Source organism: Aureobasidium pullulans, assembly GCF_000721785.1.
Source record: "Aureobasidium pullulans EXF-150 unplaced genomic scaffold scaffold_1, whole genome shotgun sequence".
Lineage (NCBI taxonomy): Eukaryota > Fungi > Ascomycota > Dothideomycetes > Dothideales > Saccotheciaceae > Aureobasidium > Aureobasidium pullulans.
In genome coordinates this window covers 127294-149000 of record NW_021941021.1, presented here as the reverse complement: position 1 = coordinate 149000, position 21707 = coordinate 127294, and the positions used below count along the sequence as shown (strand labels likewise).

Sequence of the window (21707 nt, the reverse complement as noted above, 5' to 3'; positions counted from 1 at the left end):
ACAGTTCGCAAAACGTTGCTTAACACCATGTCTTCTCCATGTTCCGGAGAGAATCCTCATTCTCTTTCCTGGCCTTGAAAATCTCGAGGATATTAGCCTTCCATAAAGGATCCATGTTTTTGACATCCTTAATGTGATTCTTGTGAATTGAATGCGCCTTGAATTCTGCACTGAGATTGTGGAGCTTGGGCATGATGTCGCTCATCTTGACCTCGTAGCACAGTGTGGTCGACCATCCATACTGCACGTGGCCTTTGTCATTGGTGGCCTGAATTGCCAAGTCGTGACGCTCGCAACCGGGACAGAGGACGAGTTCATCGGGTATAAGGTTGGTGATGCGGTTGAGTACTGTGTGCATGTGAAGCTCGATCTCTGCATGGTGACGGTATTTCGACAGGTCGTACGAATGCAAGATGCTCTGCGGCGGCTCAATGTTCGGAGACTTCTTGGTCCTTGAGGATACCAGTAAGACGAAGTCCCCGTTGAACAATAGCGCTTGCATTATATAGAAATCGTACACCCTGACCTTTCGTGGCTCAAATAATACGTTGTATCCCAGGGTCACATACTCGAGGAATTCGTGTGCGCGAAGCTTGCCTAGGGAATGTCTTCGGATCCTTTCGAGGAGTGCTCTCTGTTTTTCAATAGAGCCTTCTTCGTAAGGCTGTGCTTGAAGGTTTACTTCGAAATCTGAGACGGGCTCTAGCCACTCTGCCCACACGCGAGGTTTCGGCTGTTCTTGAGGGGGTGACGGAGCTTGGGGAAGTTTTGGCTGGAGAGCCTGAGGCATAACGCGGATGTGGGGCTGTGATGCACTGAGGGAAGGAAGAGGTTGTGACTTGTCCGCGGGAGAAGAATGGGACATCGAGACGAAATTGTTGGAGAGTGACCCTTGAGATGGTTGAGATGATAGAGAAGGCTGTGATGCACCAGGCGGAAGAGAAAAATGCGGCGGACCATGAGGAAGAGGGTTTGAGGTCGTAGGACTGCTCGTCGAAAGGATCTGTGAACCATTACGGCGATGTGGTTGTTGTACGCCTTCCAGAACTCTCGACGACGTCAGACCGTGAGGAAGTGACGAGACGAGGTTCCCGTTATATACACGAGAGCTTTCCGGGCGCTCAGAGTACACATACTGAGGAGTCGAGGTACCAGCACGTGGTTGAGGTTGTGACGTGCCCTGCGGAAGCGCCTGAGGAGTGTGAGAACCGCGGTTCGGTGGTGAGCCATAAGGATGATGGCGCGCCTGATTTAGACCGCGACTACGTTGGACATGTGATGGTTGAGTTTGAGGGTAGTGTCTCTGCAGTGGGTCGGTGTTGAAGTGACGCGCACCCTGACTTGTGCTGCCAAAAGAAGGTGACGAAGTCAGACCAGGTGGCAGCGATCGTTGCGTCGGTTGATAAGGAGACTGCAAGGTTGGCTGTCTGTACTGTGATGGCGAGGAAGTGTTCTGATGAGAAGCGTTCATATAGGGAGAGATGCTTGCGATGCTATGGGCGTTGGCGAGATTTGGAGAGTAGATGGGCGTGATTTGAGCGCTGAGAGAGCTTGGAGAGTAGATCTTGGAGTTTTGTGTGCTGGGCGTGGCCATAGTAGATGCTTCCAGGTGTGTTTGTGCACTCGGCGATGGTTGGCCAAGGTGATACGCCGATAGTACTGGAGAACCAGATGGTGTTGGTTGAAGTGGCGCATTCGGATAGATCATCTGGTCGCCTGTCCCAGGTGTCTTGCAGTCAGGGAGAGGAGAGTCCGGGCTATGCTTTGAGGTGTTTTGCAACATGGCCAGTTGTTGTATCAACCCACGCTTGGTAGAGTCTTCCATGTTGTTGTAGTTGTGTTGATGTCGGGTTGAAGAAGAAGGAGTTGAGAAGTTGGAAAAGACGTGCGGCATTGTGTTGCAACCTAGAGATTGTCGTGGAAGTTCAGCGAGCTACAATAGGAACCAGACAATAGAACTTCCAACACGAGCACACGACAATAGGGTAGAAAATTTCGCAGTGAAGAAGTGCTTTGGAAGTACGGACGGTCTCAGGTGCGGTGTGAAAGTGTTTGATGATAGGCACCGTTTTGATGCATCCTTTCATTGAGTCATGCGGATGAGCATCTAGAAATGTTTGGCAAGAGCAACCCATCAAGACTTTGTGATTGAGACTTCCCCAATGCCTCGAGTCATCTGGTCCGTCATTCGGGAGGTAATATGCAGAAATACAATCCAGCCTTCGAGCATACTACTGCCGATGTCACTCACTAGGTATCTATAATGATTTTCTTTGACGATGAGGTCATCTCTCGTGGGTTCTCCTGATAACACGAGGTACTGCCATGTGGCTATCGTCATGAACGCCCAGAGCATGGAACATATATATCCCATAGCGAAAACTCTTATTGGTGTCCATACTTTTGATGCAATTGACGAATCTGCACATCTGATCAGCCTGATTTCATTTGGGTAGTTTCTGTGGGTGTCATTACCTGTTCCTGCACGTCGGGAGGCTGGTTGCCTGATGCACCAGGTGGACCGGATTGAGACGGATTAACGCCATCATAGCTGCTGAGCTCGATTCTCTTGCGTCTTTGGGCCTCCTCATCGGAGACAGCCTGGCCAGTAACAGGGTCGAAGACATCGCTTCGTTGTGATGCTAGACGCTTAAGGTTATTGGCAACGTCAGCTGTGGACAAGTTTGTGGTACTTGAGCGCTGAGCAGCAATGCGAGACTGTTCGCGCCATCTGGGATCAAGCATTTCAACTGCGAGTGTCGGTCAGTAAGCTAGAAAAGAAGAAGGGGTGGATGATCAAACATACTCTTCATGTGTTGCTCAAGTTCGTTGAATGGAATTTGTTGCTTGCAGTTGGGACAAAGGGCAGTGGCCGCATTCTGTCTGCGAGCCTGTGCACGCGGGACGTAGTCATTACGAATACGCATAGGGCCTTGACCTCTAGCAGCAGCCTGAGCCTGTTCAGCGCGTTGACGCTCGGCAGTTCTTTCGGCGATACGGGCGTCTTCTTCTTGCTCTTGAGGTGTACGTGGAGGAGGTGCAAAACCGGTTTGCTGTGCGGGAGAGAATGCAGGGGGAGCAGGAGAGTATGAGCTGGGTGGAGGCATCTGTGAGGGAGGTGGCTGGTAGTATGTTTCTTGGCCGGGCATAGCCTCCTCGATACGCATGCCTGATGGAGCCAGACTCATCTGTGCCTTCTGCTCGAGCGATGCTGACTGAATATCGTTCAGCGATGTGGGGGGAGGGAGTTCTGTCTGGTCGTCTGCTTCGGTGAACAGGATAGTCTCGACAACGACAAAGTCGTGCCAGTCGATCTGGGCATATGCGAGCTTCTCGGCTTCATGCTCCTCCTCCTTCTTGACCTTTTGTGCTTCCTGGAACTTGACCCATTCGGCACGCTTTTTTGCGCTCTCCATCACACGGTACTTGTTGTCCACGTTCTTCTCTAGCTCAGCGACGACTTCTTGTTGCTGTTGTCCTTGAGTGTTCAGAATCTCGGTATATTGGTCGACTAGTCGCGAGAAGAACTGGTAGAAACTGTGCTGAGGACGGAGGAAGTCGAACTGGGGATTCCTAGCTTCACGTTGCGACAAGGTGGTCATCCAGGTACGGCCGTTCTTGGCGACAAAGATGGCGGTCAATTTGATGACCTCAAGGTCGACAGAGCTGATGTTGGGCATGCGCGCCGAGAAATGGAAGTCTGGAGGAGCTGCAGGTCCTTGCTTCTTCTTTGGTGCAGCGACATCTCCTTCGCGGCCGGCAGCTACATCTGTTCCTCTGCCCTCCTTAATCTCTTCAAGGCGCCATAGATAGAAAGGGTGGTAGGGGTTATCGGGAAGGACGAATTGGAGTTTTGGGTTGTTCTCTGCGCTGTCACGAATACGGGCTTCGAACGCCGGACCATTGCGAACAATGTATCCAGCAGTCTTTTCTAGTAATGTTCGGAACTCCTTGGGCGGTAGGATGACACCTGGCGGAGGTTTGAAATCGGTATTGTCGGGAGTGTCGTTGGGCTCCAGCAGAGGCGCGGGTGCCATTGTGAGTGGTTTGGACACGTCGCGTGCGGTGTTGATGGAGTATATATGTGGGAGGTCGAGTGAAGCCGGGTAATTGTATCCTGGTATGTACAGAGTTGATGCGCACACAGAGAGTGAGTCGCGTTCAGTCAAGTTGATATTTACAGTACGAGCTTCTCTCCACCAAAGACACGGCGACGAGCAGGCTTGAGGGCGCTATGACACTTTCCGAATCATGGCAGCACTTGCAGGATCTCCCTTGGCTCTAGCTAAGCGCGGATCTTCCCATATCTTATCTCCATCATCTCGAGCTAAAGCTTCCCGATGCTCCTATTTTCGTTGGCCAAGCCGCCTTCCGAGCTGTACGTGGCCTCGCGACAACCGTCAGCTACTCGTTTCTGCAGGCCCCTTGAATTGAATCCTTTGCTTGATCCAGACAACCCCCCTTTCCTTCCATCCTCTTCTTCTTTCCTTGGATCCTTCTCTTCTGTTTGTACCACTTTTCCACTCTCAATCGCGCCAGAACAGCGCTTGCATGGAGCTTGAAGTCTAAGCACTGAGTTCCCCGCGACGCCCTTGGAAGCTCAGAAGACCTTCCACAATTATCACCTTCTAATACGGCCCTTTCTTCACAACCACCCACCATGGCCAACCGTGCCGCCAAATCCCCTGCTCGTCAGCCCAACTCCAAGCCTGTGACGAAGCCCAACAGCTTCGCATCCGAAGGTGTCGAGAACTACGATGTCTCGACTCTCAAGGCCAACGATTGGCTGATCTGCAGTGCCCTTTCTGTCGTCGCCCTCTTCGTGCGCCTGTTCCGCATCTCTCAGCCCACCAGTGTCGTCTTTGACGAGGTCCAGTATGTCTCCTGCTACTCGCTTCCCCCTGCAAACAATGAGCTGACCATGTCTCCACAGCTTCGGTGGTTTCGCTTCCAAGTACATCAAGGGCAAGTTCTTCATGGACGTCCACCCCCCATTGGCCAAGCTCCTCATCACCCTCGCTGGCTGGCTGGCCGGCTTCGATGGCGAGTTCGACTTCAAAGACATCGGCAAGGACTACATCGAACCTCGTGTCCCATACGTTTCCATGCGCCTTCTCCCTGCCCTCATGGGTGTCCTTACCATCCCTATTATGTTCTTGACCCTCAAGGCTTCAGGATGCAAGACTGTCACTGCTACAATGGGCGCCGGCCTGGTCCTCTTCGAAAACGGTCTCGTCACCCAGTCCAGACTTATTCTGCTCGATTCTCCCCTGGTCATCTTTACCGCCCTGACCATTCTCGGTTGGACTTCTTTCACCAACCAGCACGAGCAAGGTCCCTCGAAGGCCTTTACACCTAGCTGGTGGTTCTGGCTGGCTTTCAGCGGTCTCTGTCTTGGAGCCACTGTCAGTGTCAAGTGGGTCGGTCTCTTCACCATTGCTTGGATCGGCAGTCTTACTGTTCTCCAACTCTGGGTTCTTCTCGGTGACACCAAGACCGTTACTCCTCGTCTTTGGTTCAAACACTTTTTTGCACGCTTCTTCTGCTTGGTCGTTATCCCTGTCTCATTCTACATGAGCATGTTCGCCATCCACTTCCTCTGCCTCGTCAACCCTGGTGACGGCGATGGTTTCATGTCTTCCGAGTTCCAGTCTACTCTCAACAGCAAGGGTATGCAGGACGTTCCCGCAGATGTCGCCTTCGGCAGCCGTGTCTCGATCCGTCATCACAACACTCAAGGAGGCTACTTGCACTCGCACAGCCACATGTACCCTACTGGTAGCAAGCAGCAGCAGATCACTCTCTACCCCCACAAGGATGAAAACAACGTTTGGCTCCTCGAGAACCAGACTCAGCCCATCGACATTGACGGTACCGACATTCCTACCCCTTGGGCATGGGACAGCATCGAACCTACCTTGATCGAAGATGGCGCCGTCCTCAAGCTCTACCACATCATCACTGACCGCCGCGTCCACTCTCACGACCACCGTCCCCCAGTGACCGACGCTGACTGGCAAAACGAGGTTTCTGCATACGGTTATGAAGGCTTCGAGGGAGATGCAAACGATCTTTTCAAGGTTGAGATCATCAAGCACTTGTCCGACGGTGAGGTGGCCAAGAACCGTGTCCGTACCATTCAGACCAAGTTCAAGCTCGTTCACATCATGACTGGCTGTGTTCTGTTCTCGCACAAGGTCAAGCTTCCCGACTGGGGCTTCGAACAGCAAGAGGTAACTTGCGCAAAGGGAGGCACTGAGCCCAACAGTATCTGGTACATTGAGAGCAACGAACACCCTCAGCTCAAGGAGGATGCAGAGAAGGTCAACTACCGCAACCCTGGCTTCTTCGGCAAGTTCTGGGAGCTCCAGAAGGTCATGTGGACCACCAACGCTGGACTCGTTGAATCTCACGCCTGGGACTCTCGCCCTCAATCATGGCCCATCCTGCGTCGTGGTATCAACTTCTGGGGCAAGGACCACCGTCAGATTTACCTCATCGGCAACCCCTTGATCTGGTGGACTTCTACCGTCTCAGTCGCTGTGTACCTGGCTTTCAAGGCACTGGCTGTCTTGAGATGGCAGCGTGGATACAGAGACTACAACAACGTGCCCTTCAAGCGCTTCGACTACGAAGTTGGCACCAGTGTTCTCGGCTGGGCTCTTCACTGGCTTCCTTTCTTCCTCATGCAGAGACAGCTCTTCTTGCACCACTACTTCCCCGCCCTTTACTTCGCCATTATCGCTCTTTCCCAGACTTACGACTTCATCACTGCCCGCGTTCCTGCTCTTGGTCTGCGTCAACGCCCCGTCATTGGAACAGCCGGTGCAGCCATCTTTTTGGCAATGAGCATTAGCATTTTCTACATGTACTCTCCCGTTGCCTACGGAAATGCATGGACCAAGACAGACTGCAGCAAGGCCAAGTTATTCGAGACCTGGGATTGGGACTGTAACACTTTCTATGACAGCGTAAGTCCACAAACCACATCAGCAGCCAGAGGGCAGAAACTGATCCAACAACATTAGTACTCCGAATACAAGACGTACGATAGAACGATCTCGCCCGCAAAGTCGACAGCAGCTGCCTCGCCCGCCGTACAGTTCTCCCACGAGGAGATTCCTGAAGCCCAGGTGACAAACCGCGTCGAGTCGGGAGAAGAGAGAATCGAATACCGTGATGAGGCCGGCAACATCCTCAATGAAGAGCAGGTCAAGGAGCTTGAGGGCAAGGTTTCATTCTCTACACGCTACGAGACCCGCACTAGATTGGTGGATGCTAATGGCAATGAGGTATATGATGGCGTTGCAAAGGAAGAGGAGAGTTACGCAGGAACAATTGCCGAGGGCAGCAACCAGGAGACTGGAGGTGTTGGCCAGGATGAAGCAAACGAGCAACCTGCTAGTGTCAACGTCAATGACGATGTAGAAAAGGAGAAGAGCATCGAGGCAAGCACAGCATCTGCGGAACCAGAGAGCGATGCTAGTGCAGCGACAGGCAAGGATGAGCTGTAGAGTCGCAAGTTTGATTCACAGGAGTTGTCAGTCGGGATATCAGGCCACGAAATTATGCTAAAACTACAAGTAGGAGCAGGTCTAGGAATATTTGATATCCATTTCTTTTGTGACAATAATCTTTATTTGCCGTCTCGCTCCTTCTTCGATGAATTTACCTAAGTGCTGGTAGTGGTTGTCTTGTGTTTCTGTTGATGTACAGGTAAACGACGGTTGGGCAAGAGTCGAAGTTGCCTTGTTGGAATCAAATTGCATGTGATGATGACGACTTGCGGAGAAGAAATGTTTGGAGTCTCACAACCCATCGAACAACACCAAAGATGGCCAAAAAGAAGAGAAAGAACAACGCGCCTCATGCGAGAAGAGCGGCACCGGCCGAAAGACGTCAAGTCGTCTCGTACGACGATATCGAAGGAGAGGCAGCGCCGCCGATCCCGCGCCAGAGAGTGTCGTATGGCAGCGACTCCAACGACGACGAGGGCGAGCAGGCACCCGATCAGAGACATGCTGTTGTATCGAAAGAGGCTTTGAGAGAGCGCGAACGTCCACAGACAGACGTCACCTATGGTCAACAAGGCGCTTTCCCAGGTCTGGACCCACGCGACAAGGAGCCTTTCTACGGTCCTGCTAACGATGGTCTTGACTACTTGCGCATGGTCAGGTAAGTGACGATCGCCCCTTCGATTGTCATCCTGTTCGCTAACGCATTGTCAGGTCCGAAGCACGCGGCATTCCGCACGTAGTCAGCGCTCCACCTCCCAAGCCATTCCAGCCTACCGATTACGAAGATGACGACTACGAGGAACACGTCGACGACTACGGCGGCTATTATGAGGAAGAGTCGGATGGCGAAGATGAAGGAGGTTATTACGAAGATGGCGCTTATGTGGCTCCCCCGATTGTCGCTCCCATTATCGGTCCTGTCCAGTCAGGCATGAAAGCCCAGGATGCCTTCTACCGCTCTCTCATAACTCGATTCGAGACACTGCGCCGCAATCTACGCTCTCCGCCCTCTGTCCAGTCTGTTCAGGGCTTGGATGATAAGCACCCCATCTCGCTTCCATTCGGCAATAAGATGGCCGACAAGGAATGGAAATACCACCTAGTACACACCACACCACTTCCCGCTCAACTCGCCTCTCTCGACTCGCCGTCTATCCTTCGCCTCCTGAAGCTCGTCGAAGGTCAGTTGGAAAATTGCCGCAAGACCAACATTCCACACAACCTCAGTCTGTGGGCTTGGTCGTTGTTGGCTAAATTGGAAGATGTGGGTTTGTTGCAGACCAGAGATGTCAGTGTCGTACGAGACCTGGCAAAGATGGCCGTCTGGGTACGTATGATGCATCATAAATCCAAGTACGGTAGGTCCAACGATCCTGATTACGAGCATCTCGATCACTACCCTGAGGAGAATGCTGCCCAGCAAGAACAAGAAGAAGGCGAAGTCGTCGATGAAAAGCCAGCTGATGCTGAAGCTGGCGCACCAGAGGTTGAGCCAGTCGGTGCTGCTGAACCAATCGATGCTGCAGTACAAGCACAAATACAAGAGGAGATCACAGCAGAGACTGGAAATGGAGATGCAGCTATGGATCTGGATTCCGAAGACCAACTTCTGGATGCCATTGCTGCTAAGAAGCGCCAGCTGCAGACTGAAGCTGAAGCCCAAGAGAAGGAGCAGAAATTAGATGAGTTCCCAGACACCAACACCTGCGTCACCATCGACATGCTCGTCACAGTGGCCTCTGAATTCTATGGTCAAAAGGATTTGCTCGTCGGTCGTCTGGCCTGGGACCATCCGACCGACTGAAAGCTTACTAATTGTACAAGATCCATCAATTCTTCAACAACCATGTTAATGCTGCAACAGCATATGCATCCACAGCCACTTGCAGCGTCGGCATGATTACAGGTGCAAAGTAAGCACTGTGGTTGATGGGCACATCTCCAGGCCGTCCTTCCGCGGCCGCCTTTTCCAGCAGTGCAGGATCTGTGCCACCATAAGTCCAAAAGCACGAAGGCTTTTCAATTGCAGTCGCTGTGAGTTACCGAAAGTCAGCTCATTGCACACTAGAAATATCCAAGTAGGGGAAAGTATCCTCGAGACTTACCAAGAATACCAAAATCCTCACTTCCTCCGAGCTTCGCAGCCGTGGTCGTATATTTGCCGTCTTCGGTCCCAAAATGCGCCGTGAAGGTCTTCTCCAATTTCTCCGTGACGTCTTCATCGTTAACAGTAAAAGGGAAGTTTCTCGTCGTCACAAACTCCGGATCCCTGACGGCACCGCTAGCCATTGATTCCGCAGTGACAATTCTCTTGACCGAGCTCAGCACTTTTTCCCTCGTAGCTGCATTCACAGCTCTGAGATCTAGCTTTAGTGTTGCATTGTCGGCGACCACATTTTCCGCGTCGCCTGCGATTATGCAAGCGCATGTTACCACTGCATTGTCCGCTGGATCCACCTCTCTGGACACGATTGTTTGAAGGCGCATCACTGTTGAAGCGGCCATTACCACCGGATCAACGAGCATATGCGGTTGACTGGCATGACCACCTTTTCCAAAAAGCGTGACTTCCAAGCTATCAGCAGAAGAAGCCATCAATCCCCTCTTCGTCCCCAGCGTCCCAGCAGCTTGCGGCATCACATGTCCTCCCAACACTACATCCGGGATAGGAATCTTGTCGTACAACCCATCCTTCACCATAGCTTCAGCACCCTGACCTTTTTCCTCTGCGGGTTGAAACAGCGATATCAACGTTCCCGACCAAGTTTCCTTCGATCCGTAGAGTAAGCACGTAGCAGCCAACAAAGAAGTAATATGTATATCATGTCCACAAGCATGCATAACCGGTTTCTCCACCCCATTTAGATCAATCTGTTTTTTCGTACTCGCCCATGGTAATTCGGTTTTTTCCAGTACGGGGAGACCGTCTATATCTGCGCGGAGGAGGATCGTGGGACCGGCGCCATTGGAGAGGACGCCAGCTAGACCGTGGCCGCCGATTGAAGTGTGGAGGTCTAGATCCGGGCATGTGGACTTCAAGATCGAGGCGATTTTGGCCGCGGTTTCTTTTTCTTGGTGGGATAGTTCTGGGTTGGCGTGGAAGTGTTTGTAGAGGGGCACGTAATCCTTTTCCAGGTCCGGACGGTGGGATGATATGATTTCGCTGATGGAAGCCATGGTCCGATGCAAGTTTCCTGGAGATTCGAAGAGACGTGCGATTGGGAAGTGTTTGGAATGGAGGGGTTGATTTGTGTATTCGAGGTAGGTGGTTGTTTGTATACCCCGCTTTCCCCTTCGCCTGTATGTTGGCCGTCGTGCTCGAAAGAGGAAGGCGGCCGGCAATTGGGGTTGATAGGCACTTGATGACTCACTTGCAGCAGCAGACAAGCAACTGAGCTTAGGAAAATTATACAACACATTGCGATTGCTGGATATCTTCAGAGGGAGCTCCCATGAATCACTGAACGAATCACAGATGGACATAGTTGAAGGGATCGAGCAGAAATATAGCAGAGCTCGAGGTCATGAATGCTTGACAAAATGCTACATAACATGCTGCGGCAACATAAAAAAAAGTACAGCAATCCACAATCAAGAGCGCTTGACCCGAGGACGACTTCTTGATCCTGCGTTCTTTCGCCCTCCACCTTCTTTCCATTTTGATCCTGTGCTGCTCTTGTTCATGCATCCTGATGGTTTCCTGTCGTTTCTGTTCTTGCATCCTGATGGCTTCCTGCCGTCTCTGTTCCTGCATCCGGATAGTCTGTAACCGTTTTATCTCTTCCCATTCGATGATTTCTGCGCGCAACCTGATCTCTACTTTCTTTGCCTCTTCCCTACGCTTGATCGTAGAGTTGAGTTCTGATGCGCCAGGATCTTTGGACAACCAGGCTCGCATCGTTTTGTCCAATTCTGTTTCGTCGTTGAGCACAGAAGGCGCGATGGAGCCAGCATGGTCGAAGAGACGATATGCCAAGGAGGACTCGTCCGCGAAGTGTATCTTGTGTAATGCTGAATGTGCCCTCCCAGTCTCTTTGAGGTTTTCCGAAAATGGTGCGAGGAAGCGCACAGAGTTTGTGATATCGACCATTGTATCAGTGGGATTGTCCCAACTAGTTTTCGAGCTTTCAATAGTGATGCTTTTGACCTGGGTATTTTGGCTCTCTACAAAGTCCAGGGCATAGTCCAGGTACCGAAGCGAACGGGTGAGAGGATACTCATCGGGTTCACAAAGTACACTCATAGGGTTCCAGTGCCAGTTTAGATCTTTTGTTGCGTAGTAGAGGCTGATGACTTCCTGTCGGATGCTTTTGTTCACAGCTGCGAACATTGGGGTACTCCACTGAAGCTGCATCGCTTTGCGATAGTCGTTGCATTCGGCGGTGAAGAAGCATTTGCACTTCCAGTTGTGGCTGTCTTCGACGACTCGGGGTACCTTGAAGGAGAATTGGTAGATCATGTTGCGAATCTCGGGAGGGAGATCAAGGAATCGGAAGGGCTGCCCGCTTTGGCTAGGTGGTGGTGCGATGGCCGTTGAGTAGAGCTTCGATGACGACCGCATGCTGTCGCAATGTTGTTGTGAAGAGGGCACGATGCGCAGACCGTGTTGTAGAGACATTGTAGTGGATGGGCTACAAGGGTTGATGGTGGTTGGGATGCGAGTGGTGGACTGAAAGTGAGGATGCTTTGATGCTGGGTCTGGATGAGATAGACGAGTGCGTTGTCATGTACTCGAGCGCTTGAGATGTGCGGATCAAGAAGTCTTGATAGTTATGGTTGTAGCGATGCTCGGATAGTATGACTTATAGCACATGAGTCAAAGGCCCCAAGTTGATGCGCGACAACTGTCTCAAAATACCTCGAATAACTTTCGGATAAATCCTGCAGTCAAAGTCTGGCTAGACATTAAAGAACGTACAGCAATGAGAGAGCTAGAATCGACGTGGTGGCGTCTCAAATTGTCGATTGCTTGGAAAGAATTGTATCTGGTACTAGCAAGTGCTTGAAATACGCTGTCAGGGCGGAATACCACGTGGTTTGTTCCGTGAGACTTCTGCGCTGTATCATAGCCTGAATTCGCTGCCGCTATTAATACTCGCGTTGTCCTAACTTGGGACGAAGAGTACGCGCGCGAAAGGCAGAGTGGGCAGTCACAGAATCTTTCTACGAATCGTCTGTTCCTTTGTCGGGTGCATCCTCCATAGTCGTGTCCTTTTCGGGACTATCTTTCATGGTCGTGTCTCTCTCGATTGCATCCTCCTCTGACCTTTCTGATCCCGCTTTGGTGTCGTTGTCGAGCTTCTTGGTGAGTGCTTCCTCCTGGGGCTCCGAGGCTTCTGCTATCTCCGCCTCCTTGACCTCAGAAGAGGTCACTGCGACTGGTTGTTCGTCAGCTTCCTCTTCTGTAGCAATGGTTGCTGGTTCCTCCGTGATCTCCACGGGTGCTTCCGTTACTTCTTGTGCTTCCCCCACGAGCTCTTGTGCTACTTCTTGTGCTTCTTCAACGACAGAAACAGTCGGCTCATCTTGTGCTTCTTCCACGGCTGCGACAGTCGGCTCATCTGCTTCAACTTCGATTTCGACGTTTGCAGGTGCCGACACGGTCTCTTCGAGTCCAGAGACGGGTTCTTGTTCAGTAACCTGAGGGTCCTCTCCGTCGCTGAGCTCGCCATCTTCACGATCGTCATCCTCGTCGCCTTCTTCGCCTTCTTCACCATCCTCTTCATCTCCCTCCTCGTTGTCATTGTCGTTGTCGTCATTGTCGTTAGCGTCGGGCTTCGGAGTAGAATCAATGTCCATTGCCGAATCATCCGCGTTTGCATTCAAAGTCGAGGGCGTTGCGACACTAACTCCACCTCCAGGAGTCGAAGTTGCTGCGGCATTGTGACCGTCATCAGGGTTAAACATGACCTTCTTCTTTCCACGGCCAGGTCCACCCTTTCTGATTCTGCGTGGAGGGATAGGTTTGCGTCTCATCGGTTGTTGCTGTTGTTGAAGTAGATCGGTGGCGACAATGACACCTTCAGCATTCGCGATACCAACACCTTCAATGACTGTGCCTGGAGCTGCTTGCACTGGTGCAGCATCCGCCATGACAGTATCGTCAACCACCTCGCCTTCAACGGTTTGGCCTTCGGGAACAAGAACTTCGTAGACGGTAGTGTTGCCGTCTGCGTCTGATTTCATAACCTTAGTCCTCCTGGTGGGTGCCGAAGAAGCCGCGGCATTTGCTGCTTGCAATGCTATTTGCGTATGCAGACTAGGAAGGCCCTTTCGGCGCTTGGCAAGGAACTCGCGTTCTGGTTTCTCGAGATGCGATGGCACTTGGCTCCATTTCTTCGATTGCCATCCAGTTTGAACGGCTTCATTCTCATCTTCTTCTTCTGGCTTGTCGTCTTCGGTTGGTTCCTGAGGTCTCTTGGCAAGTCTAGGTCTTCTTGCTTCACGCAACAACTGTTGTGTCCAAGGAGCAAGCTGTGCTGAATCGCGTGGCATAGGTAGTTCTGGCCATGCATTGTCTCCAGTCTGGGCAACCTCTGTTGGTGGTGGAAGACCGACTATTGACTCAGATTGGTGCCATTGACGAACAGGTAGACCTTCGAAGACATCATGATCTGCCTGGGAGCGACCAGAGCGGTTGCTGCGACCTCCAGCGCGAAACTGATGAGCCATCAATGTCAGTTGGAATTCTTGAAACTTGCTCGGCGGTCGCGAAAGCTATTATTGGCCCTTGTGGAGCAGATACGTGGTGGATTGCGTTAGGAGTGCAGTGAAGCTTGTGTGAAGATGAAGGAATAGATATGGGTAATTGAGAAATAAGGCCAGATGGGGGTGTAAGTGTCTCTGGTGTATGAATGTCTTGACTAATGTTGAGCAAGATACACGCAGCCTCAAGAACCTCGTAATCGATGTTCTCAGGGAATACGTTGAAATCCATGTTCTTTTGGAGGGGGATGTGGTCGGGAAAGATGATTGGGGCAGTGGGGAATTCAGACAGTATGACGCGCGGGATTTTAGGGAAGGAACAGTGAACGGAAGAGCAGGATAGAGAAGCGCCGAAAGAGAAAGGAATAAGGCAAAGAGTGGGACAGAAAAGGGCAAGCACGTACAGGAGCCATGACTGTGTTTTTTTACACTTCGGGCAGCGGGGATTTCAACACCGGTCGCGGGTCTCGATCAACTGCAGTACGTATCCCTAGGTTACAAGTCTGCAGCCTTGAGATATTGTCTGATATTAACGCAGTTTTGAGAGTTATTATCGATGGTTTGCTTGGTTGGCGACAGCGCGTCTCTCCTCACGGCCCGACGACGCGACTGATGGACGTTCTCGGGAGGCTCGGCGTCCGGCGACTCCTCGGCATCCTCCGTGTCTATGGCAGCGGCGGTGAGATGACAACAACTTTGGATAGAAACATGAAAGATGTGTATGGAATGATCGTATTGACTCGAGTGATCGTATGTTTTACAGTTCAGCCCAGCAGGGCGATTGGTATTTTGGAAAGCATATAAACCGTGACTCCACCTCCATTAGACCCCAAAGAAGATAAGCTTAGTCCCAACTAGTATCAGATGTCAGCATGTGCATCAAGTATCGAGAGGGATGTTCAAACTCACCCGTGCTCGGTTTGTCTGACGATATCGCCCTTGTTTCCGGTTTGCTTGCCGGTCTTGCCTCCCTCGACTACTAGCCTGTCTAGCTGGAAGAACTGGCTGACGACGGTTTGTCTCTGCAAGTGAAAGTCAGCGTTTGTGACTTGACTTGTGAACCAGGTTGAGAACTATAGGTGCACAGAGATGCAACAATCGTCGCAGAGGCGGATGGCTAATGTGGCTCTCGTCATCTCGCTCTTAATGCACTCTGGCACCACTGCGCGTAGCATCTCCTAGCCCATGTATCTTCCACCAAAAGCTGGAATCCTCTTCTAGCAACTCACCTTCAACATCTGCAACTCTGTGTTTCCTCTCGACAATAGCTCTTGAATTTTACTTGAGTCGGATTCGGCAACGTGCTGGCGGAAAGCATCCTTTGTACGGCGCACAGCATACTCGCGAAAGTTGTATGCGGCGAACTGGTTTCCTTGACGCAGAAGCTTGCGATACTGTGTGTCGAGAGTTTGTTAGCTTGTGGTGCTCTTCTTCTGTTCAGCGGTGATATGTCGTGTCGCAAGATGCATTTGTCGGCCAGGGCTCTTCGCAGTGATCGGGATGGATTGATCGTACCAGGGAGCGGACTTGGTTTGCTGATGAACTCATGTTCGGGTATGTGGTGATGGTGAGGCAAGACTTTCTTTCACAAGTTGTGTCTGCGGCAAATGGTCAGCATGAGTTTTTCACGCCAGCTTCGCGTGTTGCACTGCTTGTGCCGGTCCAGACGCGCGAGTGAAATGACATACCTGGGATATTGATTGACAAAGGTGTGTTCAGCAGTCGGCGCGTAGGTGTAATAGCTATCTTTACAAATGTTCAGCAGCGTTATGTCATGATAAGTCCGAAGCTCCGTCCGACTTTCCGGAGATGCTTGGCAAGGTCTGGACCTCTCTCGAGTACTGAAATGCTCAAACAGAAATGGAAGAAACAACTTCGATTGATAGAAAAGAGATCAAATCGTGCAATTAAAAGACATGATAAAACCTTTGTGTTAAACCACAAAGAATACCCAAAGTGCGTGCCTGAAAACTCCTCATTTGTGATGTGACGCCGTCCAGGTATACCATCCGTTCCCAAATTCCGACCCCCCTTAAAATCACTCGTCCGCGTTGACGGCTCTCATGGTGCGAGCCATCTTGGTTGCATCCTTTGTCAAAGGTCTGACTTTCATCGAGCCCTTGGGTATGCTTCTGTTGTCAATGCTACGACGAGCCGACTTGGTGACCTGAGAGCTACCAGCACCTGCATTCTTGACCTTGGCAGCAGGACTCTCCTTTTGCTTGATGGACGACAGTCTTCCAAGCTTTTGAATCTTCTTGGAGGGAGCCTCAGGGGTGGCCTTGGGTCTGTGTCCAGTCATTCTGGTAGTGACTTTCTGAACGAACCGTCTAGCTCCGTTCTTGTCCTTGGTGACAGCGGTCGTGGTAGTCGTCTTCTTGACTTGGAGGTCTGCAGGCAGGATACCTTCCTTTTGAAGGCGTGCGATTTCCTTGTCCTTGCGAGCCTCCTCGATTCTGGTCTGCTCGATCGAGTCGTCGACGTACACCCAACCCTTGGACATTTGAGGGACCTTGCGCTTCTTAAACAGGCCCTGGTCCACTTCAACAGTAGGTGTAGTGCCGAAGAACTCGCCGACCTTGCGCTTCATACCAGCAGCCATACCCTCCTTCTCCTTTTTGGTTACTGGCTTGTTGGCATCCTTCGGTCTAGGACCCAAGACACCACGGCAGTTGGTTGCTCCACAACGGCACTCCTGAACGTTCTTAACGGAGTAGGGACTGCGGAATTGTTAGTTTCATCCTTATCAAGATTTGGCTCAGCACATACTCGAAGTTGTAGTCGTAGGTCAATTCCTCGCCGGTCAGGATGCCGCGATCACCTGCAAACAGTGCCATGCGGGGCTGACCGCTGACGAATCGCTTGAGCATCCTGCAGTTGGGCTCGCAAGAGTGGTTGACAAAACGTGCGATGGAACCCTTGGTAGCATCAAGAATCATGCCTTGGTCGAATTCCATCTGGTAGTAGTCCTGTGAGATGTCAGTAAAGTGTCAAACATCACTCGTGTATGACCAATCTTACGGCCTTGTCCTTATAATCCTCGCGGATTCTTCTGCCAGCCTCGTTGGGTGTGATGATTTCACCAGTGTACTCAGTAATGATCTGATTGGGCTCGTAGGATCTGCATGCGCGAACACCAAAGCCTCTGTCTTGAGTCTTGACAACCTCTACTCCGGCGTTGAAGAGGTATGATGCCGACTTCTTATCAGCCTTGTTTGCGCGCTCCATGCGGACACCAAGGCCTGCAAAGTCGCGGTTGGTGCACTGGTCTCCAAGGGCGCAATTGTTGGAATCACACTCGTAATCCATGGCGCGGTTAAGGCAGTGTTCGCCGCATCCAGGTTCTGAAGAGCCAGGGACTGGCGGCGTACAGATACACAGAGATCGCTCAAAGTATGGTTTCCTCCAGTAATGCTGAGCGTCGCCGACCAGACGGTTCTTGTGGACCTTGCCCCAGTCCTTTGGCTTCTCCTCACCACGTTGATGGTGCACAGGAGCAAAGACGTCGTAGGGGATGGTGAAGGGTCTTTCTCTCTCTAGATAAGAGAACATGGGTAAAGCCACGAGACTACCGCGGCTCTCAGTTCTTGTGGCATCGGGAAGGAAGGATGTTGACACAGGGCGGGCCTTGCCGGTGGGCTTTCTTGTAGGCTTGGGGATTGATTGGTCGTCATAGCTTGAGATGGTTTGGCCGGCATAGAGACCTTGTGACTCGTAGCGCTTGGTGGGCTTCTTAGGCTTCGATGAGAAGACTTGCGGCATGGTGATGCTGAAGCTCGAGGAAAGGCGTGCGAGCTTGCTGGGTCTTTCGACACGCTCTGCTTGCTCCTCGACTGTGTTGTCCTCCTGCTTTACCTCCTCTTCCACATCCTTGGGCGCCTCAATGGCAAGTAGTCGGCGACTTTGTCTGCGACCGGAGTTATCGCTTTCGCTAATCTCCCTGTCGCGCTTGCCGAGTACGCTCTTCATTCTACCCATCGCGCGACCGGTCGTCTCGATCAACATGTCGATCGAAGACCTGTGACGGCGCTTCTTCCTAGCAGGTAGATCAACATCGCCATCGCCGGGCAAGTTGTCCATCTCCCAGTCCATGTTCAAAGCCTTGACACCGTCGTTCAACAGCTGGCGATGAGGGGTGCTGGATGAAGGCTCGGGGGCGTCGTCGACAAGAGTAGCTCCAGAGAAGTCACGAATGGCCTTTTCTTGAGCCATTTCGATACCGGCAGAAGTACGACGCACGCCAGATAGAAGACCCAGGTTGTATGATGCGGGACCAGACTTGCGGCGCGATGATCTACGTGTCATGTCTGCAATAATTGTCGCGTTTGTGTCTTCCTTGTCAAGTGCTGAGCTGGCCTGGTCTTGCTCGGAGACACTGGTAGGGGGCGTGGACGTGAGAGCGAGAGCAGCAGACGAAAGCGAGCCCTCGCGCGCGCTCCCACCGACCTCGATGTTCGACGCAGCTGAAGACGAGCTCGTCGATCCCGACGAGAGCCTAGCAAGAGGCATACTCTTTCTTTGCCTTGCCATCGTGCTTGATGACCTTGTTTCGAAGTGTGGTGCAGGGCAAGGAACGAGGTAGAAGTAGAGCGATCAAATGGTGGGGAGACGCGAGGAAGAGACGCGCTGCCGAGAGTGTCCCGTTGCGAAGATCTCGAAGCACTCTGTTCGTGACACGGTCTGTTCTTTCGACGAAAAGACGAATCTATATTCGACTATTGTTCGACGATGCTCAAAAGCACATTTCACTCTACAAAAGGAAGGGGTATTCAGGGATGGGGTTTCCGTTTGTTGTGGCACGGTTCGGAGCTGAGTGGGAGTGGAGGATAAAGTTCCCGCGCATCAGTCGCGTCTTTTGTGGCATTCCGCTCCCCTTAGCAACACCCGCTCGACATGTGCATCTGCATGAGTAGTCAGTCAACTCACAGCCTCGACGACATGTGATAAACAAGTCTTCAGAAGATAATTGATTCGCTGATAGGGGTATAGACACAGGCTAAATATATATGTACAATCAGAAGAGAGAGCAAAGACGAATAATAAAACAAATCCGGCGTGGTAAGCGTGAACAATCATCACAGCGGAAGGGCTGTAATGTCATAGAGATTTCTGAAGAGAAAGCGGAGGTGAAGTTGTGAGGCATTCTACCCTCGAGGAGTGTTGTTGATGGGCGTCAAGGTTCTCTGGCCTTGATAGCCAACGTTGCTGTTAGCAGCGCCGGCGTTGATTTCACCCATCTCCACGTCGCCGTCCTTTTCAGTCTGCTTAGGTGTCTTAGACCTAAGCTCGCCAAGACGTTGATCGCCTTCTGCGTAGCGGTGCCTAAAGCGCATGTATGTCGGTGGACGAGGTCTAGTGAAAACACTAGACCAATTTTTTAGGATCGAGTGCTGGCTGAAAGGTCTGTGGCGGTCCTTCTTCTGGAACTTATGGCTGTTCAGGTACTCTCTTGTTGTTTCACCCCTGCCCATGAGGAAGAGATGGTATCCCCACAGACTCAAAGGATATGTGAGGATTATGAAAGAATACACGCACATGGCAGCTGGGACGCGCCAAACATTAAGAGCATGTGCAAAGTCGGAGTTGTTCCGGTGCATCCAAACGAGGATGTGAGTAAGACTGGCGGCGAGAAGAAATAGACCTAGGACGGTTCCAGAAGCGACAAAGGTGAGGAAGTAGCGGTAGTTGCGACGACCAACGCAGTTGTTGAGCCACACACAGTGGTGATCCTGAGTCTCGATACACGAGTCACAGATGCGGCAGTGGTGAGCACGAGGAGGACGCCAGATATTGCATGACTTGCAAAACTTGATGGGCACCTCCATAGCGGTAGTGGTATTACCACCTGCAGATGGGGCAAAGGATCTAACAGTGACCCATTCAGTGGTAGACGGACCGATGGCTAGAGGATCCTCATCCGCTGGGGTCGGCGGCTGAGGATGAAGATTACGTGGGATGATCTGCGTTTAGTCAGCAGGTGATGCTCCATGGTGTCGGAGACAAACTTACCCCTGGTTCAGAAAAAGAGGCATGGAGGTAAGAAGATAGACAGATGAAGAAGACATAAGCAAAGAGGATGGGTATCGCTGGTGAAACATGATGCCATAGCCATGGCGCGCTGTAGCAAGAGTCAGTTGGTTGATCCTCTATGCAGGGTCTTCTTCACAAGTGCTTACGAGAAGCCAAAGAACAAAGCGGCAGGAATGATAGCAAGGAGTGCAGTAAAGACATTAAGTGGCCGCTGGCGAGTATTAATAAGTCTGCCACGCAGAAAGAAGACAGCGTTGCCGTTGAAATATTGGTAGTTTCTTCCAGTGCTCGGTTTGTAGTCGTCCAGAACAGGAGTGGCCTTGTAGTTTGCAGGTGATGGGGGTACCGAAGGAAGCTTCTCGTGGCCGTCTCTATCGGCACTTCGACCGTTCACTCTGCTAGAGCGACTCTGACGACTCCATGAAGCACGCAGTGAGATGGGCGACTTCTGGGCTTGCAGTGAAGAAGTCGATCGAGTGGTCCCGTCGATGTCGAGCGTGGGTGGTTTTCGTAAAGGATATTGACTCTCCTGGCTCTTAGCACTGCCGAAAGGCTGCAAATCTCTGTTGAAGTCGTAGTTTGTGGTTCCAGTTCCCCGAGAAGTGGGCAAAGGAGGAGCATCCGGGTCGATCCTTGGTCTGTTGCTCTGTTCGAGAGTGACTATCGACGCATTACTATTGCGGGAACGGTGTGTTCTACGGCCACTGTCGGTGCTTGGTCTTGCTATAGGAAGCTGCGGTTGTTGTGGACTGGTCGGCGGTGGAGATTGTGGATCGGTACGTCTTGGACTGGTAGGAAGGAATGCGCTCGAGATGAGGTTTGGAACATGGGTTCGTCGAGATGGATCGTTCTGGTAGCTGCCACCACCACGGCCACCCAGTGATGGCACGGGAGAGCCTACACGAGCCTGTGGAGCAGTGGATCGTGTGCGAGATGCCGAGTTGGCCGTGTTTGAAGTGGGACGAGATGGAGGAAGACCTGATTCTCCTACGGGACCGGTGGTGGTAAGGACAGTGGAAGGTTGATGGTCTCTGTCTAAACCTTCGTGGTTGGTAGGAAGTCCAGTGTCGGCCATGATCGTCAAGCGCCGGCGATGATCAATGCATGTCCTATATACGTCGTGCTTTTGTCGCAATTGCAATCCGTGGCACTCAAGTCCCCGCGTACACACCGAACGACGAGATCCTGGACCGGAAGAGAACAAAAGTAGTCAGTTGTTTGCTGTGAGTTGTAGGAAGTTGACGAGGTAAACTGAGATCCGCGCCGTTTCCAAATTGCGCCGCCGAGGGTCAAGCCCGCGAGTCCGTGCCACCTGAACTTTATCATCACTTTAGTCGTCCATTAATTTACCACTCTGGGTACTTCAGGCCGTCTTCCTAACCGGCGGTGTCTTTGATTGTTGACTCGTATCATTGATGGTTGTGAATGTAATCGTATAACTGGTTTGATCTGCAG

General features: G+C 51.7%; 10 protein-coding genes across 10 annotated transcripts; 2 read left to right on the top strand and 8 right to left on the bottom strand.

Moving 5' to 3' along the window:
* Positions 1-19: 19 nt before the first annotated feature.
* M438DRAFT_350558 (uncharacterized protein) lies at positions 20-1894 on the bottom strand (the record flags this gene model as incomplete). Its single annotated transcript, XM_029906655.1, has 1 exon — positions 20-1894. One exon carries the CDS (start codon positions 1892-1894, stop codon positions 20-22), a length of 1875 nt encoding a protein of 624 aa, XP_029765290.1.
* Positions 1895-2385: 491 nt separating this feature from the next.
* M438DRAFT_330135 (uncharacterized protein) lies at positions 2386-4037 on the bottom strand (the record flags this gene model as incomplete). The annotated part of the gene is made up of 3 exons (XM_029903283.1): positions 2386-2421; positions 2476-2750; positions 2807-4037. The coding sequence occupies 3 exons, from the start codon at positions 4035-4037 to the stop codon at positions 2386-2388; spliced, it is 1542 nt and encodes a 513-aa protein (XP_029765289.1).
* Positions 4038-4364: 327 nt separating this feature from the next.
* On the top strand, positions 4365-7594 carry M438DRAFT_340919 (PMT-domain-containing protein). The gene is made up of 3 exons (XM_029904367.1): positions 4365-4875; positions 4934-6971; positions 7029-7594. The coding sequence occupies exons 1-3, from the start codon at positions 4661-4663 to the stop codon at positions 7512-7514; spliced, it is 2739 nt and encodes a 912-aa protein (XP_029765288.1). The 5' UTR covers positions 4365-4660; the 3' UTR covers positions 7515-7594.
* A 240-nt stretch (positions 7595-7834) lies between these two features.
* M438DRAFT_330133 (uncharacterized protein) lies at positions 7835-9321 on the top strand (the record flags this gene model as incomplete). The annotated part of the gene is made up of 2 exons (XM_029903282.1): positions 7835-8175; positions 8229-9321. The coding sequence occupies 2 exons, from the start codon at positions 7835-7837 to the stop codon at positions 9319-9321; spliced, it is 1434 nt and encodes a 477-aa protein (XP_029765287.1).
* A 25-nt stretch (positions 9322-9346) lies between these two features.
* On the bottom strand, positions 9347-10694 carry M438DRAFT_370339 (hippurate hydrolase; the record flags this gene model as incomplete). The annotated part of the gene is made up of 2 exons (XM_029908184.1): positions 9347-9549; positions 9623-10694. 2 exons carry the CDS (start codon positions 10692-10694, stop codon positions 9347-9349), a joined length of 1275 nt encoding a protein of 424 aa, XP_029765286.1.
* Positions 10695-10986: 292 nt separating this feature from the next.
* On the bottom strand, positions 10987-12078 carry M438DRAFT_262523 (uncharacterized protein; the record flags this gene model as incomplete). The annotated part of the gene is made up of 1 exon (XM_029899827.1): positions 10987-12078. One exon carries the CDS (start codon positions 12076-12078, stop codon positions 10987-10989), a length of 1092 nt encoding a protein of 363 aa, XP_029765285.1.
* A 337-nt stretch (positions 12079-12415) lies between these two features.
* Positions 12416-14652, bottom strand: M438DRAFT_340918 (uncharacterized protein). Its single transcript, XM_029904366.1, has one exon. It carries the CDS (start codon positions 14187-14189, stop codon positions 12681-12683), a length of 1509 nt encoding a protein of 502 aa, XP_029765284.1. The 5' UTR covers positions 14190-14652; the 3' UTR covers positions 12416-12680.
* Positions 14653-15127: 475 nt separating this feature from the next.
* On the bottom strand, positions 15128-15770 carry M438DRAFT_370337 (uncharacterized protein; the record flags this gene model as incomplete). Its single annotated transcript, XM_029908183.1, has 3 exons — positions 15128-15244; positions 15452-15616; positions 15738-15770. 3 exons carry the CDS (start codon positions 15768-15770, stop codon positions 15128-15130), a joined length of 315 nt encoding a protein of 104 aa, XP_029765283.1.
* A 314-nt stretch (positions 15771-16084) lies between these two features.
* Positions 16085-19013, bottom strand: M438DRAFT_360650 (SET domain-containing protein). The gene is made up of 3 exons (XM_029907454.1): positions 17244-19013; positions 16992-17191; positions 16085-16942 (listed from the first exon to the last, which is right to left on the bottom strand). The coding sequence occupies exons 1-3, from the start codon at positions 18750-18752 to the stop codon at positions 16261-16263; spliced, it is 2391 nt and encodes a 796-aa protein (XP_029765282.1). The 5' UTR covers positions 18753-19013; the 3' UTR covers positions 16085-16260.
* A 161-nt stretch (positions 19014-19174) lies between these two features.
* M438DRAFT_340915 (zf-DHHC-domain-containing protein) lies at positions 19175-21480 on the bottom strand. Its single transcript, XM_029904365.1, has 3 exons — positions 20399-21480; positions 20232-20340; positions 19175-20182 (listed from the first exon to the last, which is right to left on the bottom strand). Exons 1-3 carry the CDS (start codon positions 21325-21327, stop codon positions 19367-19369), a joined length of 1854 nt encoding a protein of 617 aa, XP_029765281.1. The 5' UTR covers positions 21328-21480; the 3' UTR covers positions 19175-19366.
* Between the last annotated feature and the right edge of the window lie 227 nt (positions 21481-21707).